Source organism: Mirounga leonina, unplaced genomic scaffold, assembly GCF_011800145.1.
Source record: "Mirounga leonina isolate KUSES-001 unplaced genomic scaffold, KU_Mleo_1.0 Mir_174, whole genome shotgun sequence".
NCBI lineage: Eukaryota > Metazoa > Chordata > Mammalia > Carnivora > Phocidae > Mirounga > Mirounga leonina.
The window spans coordinates 84,091,771-84,100,272 of NW_023270451.1; the positions used below are offsets into that span (position 1 = coordinate 84,091,771).

Consider the following 8,502-nt stretch of genomic DNA (forward strand, 5'->3'; position numbering starts at 1 on the left):
CCATGCTGATTATTTCAGTAGCCAGGGGGTTAGCAGGCCTGCTAAGCCTCCTGCTTGCCCCCAGGGCCTGCTGGATTTCACGCTGGGTGGGCCTGCAGCAGGGAGCATCCATGCAGCCGCTGAAAAGAGGAGGAAGGGGGTCTGAGGGGCTCAGGGCATGTCAGAGTGTCTGCAGGGCTAGAGCCGGAGGCCTTGGGGTGGAAGCAAGAGGCAGAGGGGAGGTGGGCCCTGGGTACTGACTTCCATTTCATCTCCCCAGACTTATGCCATGGAGTCCTTGGGGGCCCTGGAGCCCCTGCCAGGTGCCCTGCAGTGGAGGTTCCCAGCTACGCTGGAGAGAGGCAGCGCCCCACCCCTGGAGGAGGCTGCTGGGGGCCATGGGCTCAGACTGAGAGCTGCAATGTGGCGCCCTGCCCAGGTAACCCCCATGGTGGCATCTGGGGGGAGGGGCCAGGGACTGTAACGTACAAGATAGCGCCTGAGCAGGATGTTGCCTCTGCTCCTAGAGGCACACGGGGGAGGGGAGGGAGCGGCCCCGGGGGCCCAAGAGTTGGCCCCCAGCACAGGCTCCTACCTTCTGGTCCTCAGGGGAGAGCTGCGAAGCCCGGGACACCGTGCCCACCCTTGACTCTGCCAACCGATGCCCCAGAAGCTGTGCCGACCTCTGGGACCACGTGCAGTGTCTGCAGGGGCCATGCGCCCAGGTGGCCAGGCCGTGCCTGCAGCCCAGCCTGGGATCCCTAGGGCCTCTGAGCAGGGCAGCTTGCTTTGCTGCCTCCTGCTTCCAGAGAGCATGAGACCCGTGGGCGGGGGCGTGCTCCTGTACTGGATCATGGGTGATAGGGCAGCAAAGTGGGTCCTTGGGTCACTTTTGGCAACCGGGTAGGGCTCCTGCATAGAGGGAGCCTTAGCCAAGATGGGCTGTGTCTGTGAAGATGCTCTCAGGCAGCCTCAAGGGTTCCTGGGGTGGGGCCCACACAGGGCGGGCTAGAGCGCCCCCTTCCTGTGCTCCAGAGGTGGAAACAGTGTGGGGGCTGGGGGTGGGGGTGGGGGAGGGTGCTCCAGGGTCAGCCTGAGGCTTTGGACTCCAACTGGCGGCCAGGGGGATCCTCTGTGTGTGCCTGCCAGAGCGCTAAATCTTGCTTGTCCTCCCCACCCCCACCCCCCAGGCTGCCGCTGCCCCCCTGGCCAACTGATACAGGATGGACACTGCGTGCCCATCTCCTCCTGCTGCTGTGGCCTTCCCAGCCCCAATGCCTCATGGGTGGTGGCCCCAGCTGAGGTAGCACAGCTGGACTGCAAAAACTGGTATGGCTGCCCACTGGTGGCCAAGCGGGGGGCTCGGGAGCTTTGGGTGGGAGGCGTGGGGCAGGTCAGGGTTATGGGCATTACTGGGAAACAAAGGCTCCATTCCCCTTGACTTGTGCCCTTGACCCCTGTCCACAGCACCTGTATCAATGGGTCCCTGATGTGCCCACACCACGAGTGCCCTGTCCTTGGGCCTTGGTCAGCCTGGAGCAGCTGCTCTGCTCCCTGTGGTGGGGGCACTATGGAGCGGCATCGGAGCTGTGAGGAGGGTCCTGTGGGGGTACCATGCCAGGCCCGGGACACAGAACAGTGGCAGGAATGTAACCTGCAGGCCTGCCCCGGTGAGCACCTGGGGTGGTGGGCACCTGCCCTTCCCTCTAGTGCCGCTGAGCTCCAGCCCCCCGTCCCAGCTGGCCTTTGCCAGGGCAGGGGGCCGGTCGGGAGACAGTCCCTTCCCTGGGGCTCCACCTCACTGTCTGTGCGCTCCCTCCCCCCCCCGAGTGCCTACCTGGCCAGGTGCTCAGAATCTGTGCCACTGCATGCCCACGCCTCTGCTCACATCTGCAGCCTGGTGCCCTCTGTGTGCAGGAACCCTGTCAGCTTGGCTGCGGCTGCCCTGGAGAGCAGGTACGTCCAGGTGCCGTGTCCCGACTCCCATAGGGGGAGCAGGCAGGTGGGGGGGAGGGGGAGAAGTGGGTCTGAGTATAACTGGAGCCCACACTGCCCCAGCTGCTGCACCATGGCATGTGTGTGCCCCCCGCTGCATGCCCCTGCACCCAGATCTCTCTGCCATGGGGCCTTACCTTGCTCCTTGAAGAGCAGGCCCGGGAGCTTCCCCCAGGGACTGTGCTCATCTGGAACTGTACCCGCTGGTGAGGGCCAGGGGGCTGGGGTGGGGAGGGGGTGGAGGGCAGAGCTGCTGAGAATGGCGGTGGGGAGCAGGGCCTTGGAGGCATCGGAACCCATGCTTCTGTCTTCCCAGTATCTGCCGAGATGGAGCCTTCAACTGCTCCCTAGCCGACTGTCATGGTGAGATATGGCTGTCTAGGCCCCTGCCAGTCCTTCCAAAGGCAGGGGGGGTGGTTGGCCCTGCTGAGGGCAAAGGCAGTGCTATCTCTTTCAAGAAGCCCCTTCCCTGCTCTGTCCACAGTGATGCTGACGGCATTCCTGTGTGTGCACAGAGCAGGGCTGTGAGCGATGCAGGAAGTGGAGGGTTCTTTCCCTGCAGAGGAGGAAGCAAAGGTTGAGAGCGTGAGCTCAAATAGGATCCTTGTCTGGCAGTCCCCAGGCAGGTGGTATCTGCCCTGTGCTGTTTTGCCCCCATCTGGTCAAAGTCAACAGGCCTTTGCTAAGGGCTACCTGTGCCCCGCCCTGGCACACTGGGCTCTGTGTGGATTCAGAGACACACAGGTATGGTGAGCCCCGAGTACCCCAGCCTGGTGCTGCTGCTGAGGGCAGACTGACCCACCAGAACAGAGACAGGAGACGGTTTCTGGCCCACTGACAAGCAGGCTGCACCCACAGGACGGGAAATCAGTGCCACAAGAGGAGAGGTCGAGGTGGACAGGACTAGTCAGGGGAGGCTTCCTGGAAGAGGCAAGATGCGAGTTAAGTCCCACTGGTATTTGGGAAGGTGGATAAGAGCAGAGGGCTGTGTCTGGAGGCCTACAAGTGCAGAGTGGGCAGCACTGGGGAGGGAGGAGGGACCCTAGGGGTGCCTGGCGTGGGACGGGGGAGAATCGAGGCTGGACCCAGGGCTGACCTGAGTGGTGGTGGTGGGGGGGGGTCTTCCCTGGCAGAGTGCCCCTCCGGGGAAATGTGGCAGCAGCTCCCTGGGGAGCTGGGGCTGTGCGAGCGGACGTGCCGGGAGCCCAACGCCACGGAGACCCAGGGCAGCTGCAGTGCAGCGCGGGCCCCGGGCTGTGTGTGCGGGCACAGGCACTTGCGCAGCCAGGCGGGCCTCTGCGTGCCCGCGGACGGCTGCGAGTGCTGGCGCCGCGGGCATCCCCACCCGGTGAGACACCGCTGCCCTCCTCAACCCCGGCCTCCCTCCCCTCCGCGGGCTCCTCCCCTCTGCGCCAGGGCCATCCCACCGGGACAGTCTCTGGGCTCCGTCAGCCCCCCTCCCTCCTGAAACGCCTGTTGCCGCCTTCAGTCTCTGGCCGCTCGTTTCAGGGAGGGGGTAGGAGCGTAGAAAAGCCTAACCAGCAGAGAGATGGAGATCGAGGTGGAGAGGAGGATGTCCCGCATTCTCCCCAGCCCGGATCCGAATGGCAGGAGGACTGTGACAGCTGCCGCTGCGTCCGCGGGAGGAGTGTCTCACCCAGCGCTGCCCCCCCCCTCACCTGTGCCCAGGTACCGCCAGCAGCCCTGCTGCCCTCTCAGAGCGGCTCCCTGGGGTCCTTCCTGCGTCCCTCCCCAGAGGCTGGTCTTAGGGCCTCGAGCAGGCAGTGCCGGGGCGCCTGGGCCATCCTCCTGAGTGGGCTGGGGACCACTCCCTCTGCAGGGCGAGGTGACTGTGCAGGAGCCAGGGAGCTGCTGTCCCACTTGCCGCCAAGAGACCCTGGGTATGCAGGGGACCTGGGGTACTTCCTGCCGTGCCTCTTCCTGCTCTGGGCCCTTCTCCCAAACTGCCCCCATGCCCACCCTAGGAGGCCTGCCTTCCCCAGTGCTGCCTACCATGAGGATTAGCGGAGTGGAGACCCCTAGCGCTGCCTCATGGCACCTGGCCAACCCTGTCCCAACAGCCGCAGGTGCCCCTCGGGTCCACACGCTGCTGTCCCCTTCACACAGAGTCCCCTCATGTTGGCCTTCTCTCTCTGCCGTGCCCCCACCTCCTGCATTCACCTGCTCCTCCCCACAGAGGAGCAGTCAGCCTCCTGCTGGCATCTCACCGAGCTGCGCAACCTCACCAAGGGCCCCTGCTACCTGGACCAGGTAAGAAGTGAGCTACTGTCCATCCAGCACCAACGTCATGCCTGAGGTGAGCCAGGGGGCTGCCGTGCACCCTGAGGGCCTACCACTGCGAGCCTAGACCTGGGCAAAGCCCCGGGGACGTGAGGGACGCGGTCAATCTCAAGGGGATACAGATCAGAGCCCGGGTGAGTTTTTACCAAGGTGGTGGCCTCCACCTGCTGCTTGGCCCTGTGACCCTCCGCCGGGCTTGGGCTCCAGAGCCTCCTGCAGGCCTCCACCCCTGCCAGGGGGGTCTTCTCCTGCTGTGGGCCTACCAGGACATGAACAGGAAAGGCATAAATTAGGAGCTAAGTTAGCCTCCGAAATCACAGCCCAGCCTATAGTGAGAAGCTCTGTGGGACAGGCCGTTTACACACAGCCTCGTCCCAGACATTCCTGGCAAGGCGTTATGAGCATGTCCCAGAAGACGGACTGGGCTCTGCCCTGCACTTGCTCTCCTCGGGCCCAGAGCCCTGCTCCTCCCCGACCCGGCTGGCTGCCCCGCTTGGCGAGGAGTGTTGGGATCTGGCCCTCCCCGGGATGGGAAAGGCCACCGGAGGGAAGGCGGGTGTTTTGGGCAAACGCGTTTGGCCCCGCCCCAGCTCAGCCACGCCCCCCCGCAGGAGCCGTACCTGCAGAGCCAGCGAGGCTGCTGCAGCTACAGCCGGGCCCCCGAGAGCCCCGTGCGGATCCTGACCCTGCGCTGTCCCGGCGGCCGCGCGAGCCGGTGGTGCTGCCCGCCATCCGCAGCTGCCAGTGCGGCGCCTGCCAGGGCGGGTCTGGGCGGGGCCGGGCTGGGGCGGGGGCAGGCGGGGCGCGCGGGGGGCTCCGGGGGCGGGGCGGGGCCCGGCGGGGGCGGGGCCGGGACAGGCCTTCCGAAAGGCGGCCCGTTTCCCAACTCGCAGGCCCCCGCGGGATTCTGCCTTCCTCACCCCTTCTGACCCGCTCCATCCCGCTTCTTGGCTCTCTTGTTGGGTTCTTCTCCAATCATACGCACGCTTGGGGGTTTGGAGTCAGTCAGAGCTGCTTCATAGCAGCCCTTCTCTTTCCTTCTTTGCTCAGCGTCCGTGACCTCAGCCTCACCGCCTGGCTGACAATGTGCACGGGCTTGTTGGGAGGGCTTAGTGAGAGCGCACGTGTGAAGCGCCTGCCAGGTGCCTGGTTCTCGTTAGGTACCCGAGGCCACACTGTGGCAGGTGAGAGAAACAGGTGCAGGGACACTGGTACCGCCTGGACGGAGCGCAGGGCTAGAGCGGGCCTTTCTCTGGCCTTCCTCCTGGCGGGTCTCCCTCTCCTGCCAGTTTGCGCCGCTGCCCATCCCTTCCGGGCCTGACCACTGCCTCCTTGCTAGTGCCTCTCCCGCTCATTCGTCCTCCAGGAGGTGACTTCTCAAAGCACCGATGGCTCCCCTGCACGAGGCTGCCTCCACCCCTCCTGTCATCACCGGGCTCGGAGGCACTGACCCCCTCCTCCCGTGCCGACCCGCCCACACCATGCCCTGGTACCAGCATTTCCCAAATAAAGTGACACTGGCAGCAAGCCCGTGTGCAGAGTCTGCCTCTGGGGACAAGGGGGTAAGGGGGGCAGAGTGGGTCTGAGCCCTGATCTCGACCCGCACAAGGACTGTCTCCAGGAGGCTTCTGTTAATCTGCCATGCTGGTGAACTTGGGCCAGTCACTTCCCATGTATGTGCCTCAGTTTCCACATCAGCAGGTTGCACATAAAGTCTGAAGTTCTCTGGTGCATGGCTTCTGCTGGCCAGTTCTGCCCCTTTGTCCCGCAAAGAGCCCTCTTCCAGTCTAGCTGGTGCTGCCCAGCTCCACCACCCTCTCCTGCTTCCAACTGCCATTTCCCCTCATCCAGAGAAGAGTTCAGCTGGTGGGTCCTACTCCTTGTCGTGGACATTCCACGTGGATAATCCATTCAGTTCTCACCCCTTTATGTACAGTGACCTTCCCCTTCACTCCACAAACTCAGCCATTTTCAAACACTTTCAAATACTTACGTACTGATCATGACTTCCCATCCTTCCAGCTTATGTGCTCTAGTACCCCACTGCTATAATTTATTTCAAATTCATTGAGCCCACCGGGTTCTCACTTTTCATTAGCTCCCTCCTGTCTCCCCTCAGGAGTCACGGTCTGCATGGTGATTCTCAGCACCAACTGCACATTAGAATCACCCGAGGAGCTTTTGAAACCCTACCAATGCCCAGACCCCATCCTGAGCCCATTAAATCAGATTCTTTGGAAGCCTCGTGGGTAATTCCATGTGCACCTAGCTGGAACTGAGAACCACCTTTCTGTCATTATAAATCTCTCCAATGCAAGTACCGTTAAATCCCTCACTTTTCTATCTCCATTCATCCCCACCTGGCAATATTCCAACTCAAAAATCTGCCTAAGTTTCTGCTTCTAGACAGAATTTTGCAGATAGGCTGTTTTTACCTTAAATTTGTGATCACAAACCTCAAACAGGCCTTTAATTCAATTTGATCATCCTATCTCTTCTGTTTCCCTATAAACTCTATTTCCTGTTCTCTGCAATGACTATACATGCCTTCTCTTCCCCCTCCCCTACATTTTCATGAGATGACCTTGTCCCACAGAGATGTCATCAGATGGGAAAATCTATAGCAAATCTATAACAAAACAAACCGACATCCGCTCCATCTCCTTCTTCCCTCGTGGTGTCATCTAGAAGTATCCCTACCTCTGGAAAGGGCCCTTGGTACTATGGTCCTGGCTCCTCTTGCCTCCTCAAGGTCTTGGGTCCTTGCATTGCCCCACCTGGGCTTAACCATCAGTTCCCTTCCCATCAACAGAAACACGATCTCGTGTCTCACATCTTAGCCTCCTCTCTTGACCCCACATTTCCCTCCAGATACTGTCCCATCTTTCTATACCTTTTCATGGAGAAACTCTTTCAGTTACCAACCCTAGCTGTCTCAACCACCTCACCTCCAGTGTTTAACCCCCCAAACAAGAATTTGTTATAAGGAGGCAGGGATAACTCACGGGCAGAAATACAGCTCTCTGGGGTACATACAGAGAGGGATAGCTATGACTGAGCTGGGAGCTGGAGGTTAGAAGGCCACCTGGAGTCCTCGATCTCATTTCTGTGCAGCTGTCTCATTTTTCTTTCTCAGAAGCACAGACTCCCCTACCAGTGACTGCACCTGGCCAGAGGGAGGCTGCTTAAAGCACTCAAAGCTATGAACTGAATTGTATCCCTCCCAAACTCCTCTGTTGAGGCCCTAAACCCCAATGTGACTATATTTGGAAATAGGGCCTATACAGAGGTAATTAAGGTTAAATGAAGTCAGGAGGCTGATAGGATTAGCGTCCTTAGAAGAAGAGACACCAGAGAGCTCATTCTCTCTCTCTCTCCCTGAGAACACACAGAAAATAGGTCATATAAGGACACAGTGAGGCGGTACCACCTGCAAGCCAGGAAGAGAAATCTCACCAGAAACAACCAACTGGAGACTTCCAGTCTCCAGAACTCTGGGAAAGTAAATTTCTCTATGTTGTTATGGCAGCCTGAGCTGAGGTCAAATATTACAGTTCTACTCACATGGATTGAATGCTCTCACATTTCTAGAAAAGGTATTCCCATTGACCCCTGCTGAGTTTAGCTCTATTCAACCCTGGCTAGAAGAGCAGAGTCGTATAGTATAATGGAAAATGGTTACTTGGGACCTGCTCAGGGGTGATAATCAAAATATTTAACAATCAGTATGGCAATATGTATTAATAAAAATTTTAAACATAAACTATGTTTGCTTGATTTTTTTATTTAAAACTTTGAACTGTGACTTAAAACGCACACATGTAAAAGTACATCAAACATTTTTATAGTTAATTTTACCAACACCTTTATAATAATCACTTCCTTATTTTCTGTCATTTTCTGGCTCCAGGGGTCCCAAACAGACCAGGTTCAGCCACTCACTGCAGACAAAATCCAAAGACAGAGAGACGAGCGGTGGTGAAAAGAGAAAGGAATTTATTTCAGTGAGGCCAGCGGCAAGAAGACAGCAGATTAATGTCTCAAAGACTATCTCCAAAGTGCTGAAAATACTTCTAAGTTTATAGAAGGCAAATGTGGGACAAAAGTTGATGGGCACATGCAGGTGGGCAGGAAAGGTCAGGTTGATCGGTGTCTTGAGGTCAGTCATGTGGGGTCTTGCTGGCTCAGGGCAGTGGTTACTGCTCAAGGGGACAGTCTTGGTTCCCA

General features: G+C 59.1%; 1 protein-coding gene across 1 annotated transcript in view; it reads left to right on the plus strand.

Moving 5' to 3' along the window:
• LOC118020596 (SCO-spondin-like) overlaps nucleotides 1-6,528 on the plus strand; it is a 52,609-nt gene extending 46,081 nt beyond the window's left edge. The window contains 17 exon segments of the mRNA XM_035020327.1: nucleotides 260-347; nucleotides 349-418; nucleotides 589-697; nucleotides 1,162-1,308; nucleotides 1,447-1,644; nucleotides 1,803-1,935; nucleotides 2,038-2,180; nucleotides 2,291-2,337; nucleotides 3,108-3,322; nucleotides 3,568-3,663; nucleotides 3,815-3,875; nucleotides 4,172-4,248; nucleotides 4,250-4,291; nucleotides 4,887-4,980; nucleotides 4,983-5,036; nucleotides 5,642-5,764; nucleotides 6,395-6,528. Coding sequence (XP_034876218.1) covers nucleotides 260-347; nucleotides 349-418; nucleotides 589-697; nucleotides 1,162-1,308; nucleotides 1,447-1,644; nucleotides 1,803-1,935; nucleotides 2,038-2,180; nucleotides 2,291-2,337; nucleotides 3,108-3,322; nucleotides 3,568-3,663; nucleotides 3,815-3,875; nucleotides 4,172-4,248; nucleotides 4,250-4,291; nucleotides 4,887-4,980; nucleotides 4,983-5,036; nucleotides 5,642-5,764; nucleotides 6,395-6,528 — 1,831 coding nt within the window.
• Nucleotides 6,529-8,502: the final 1,974 nt, after the last annotated feature.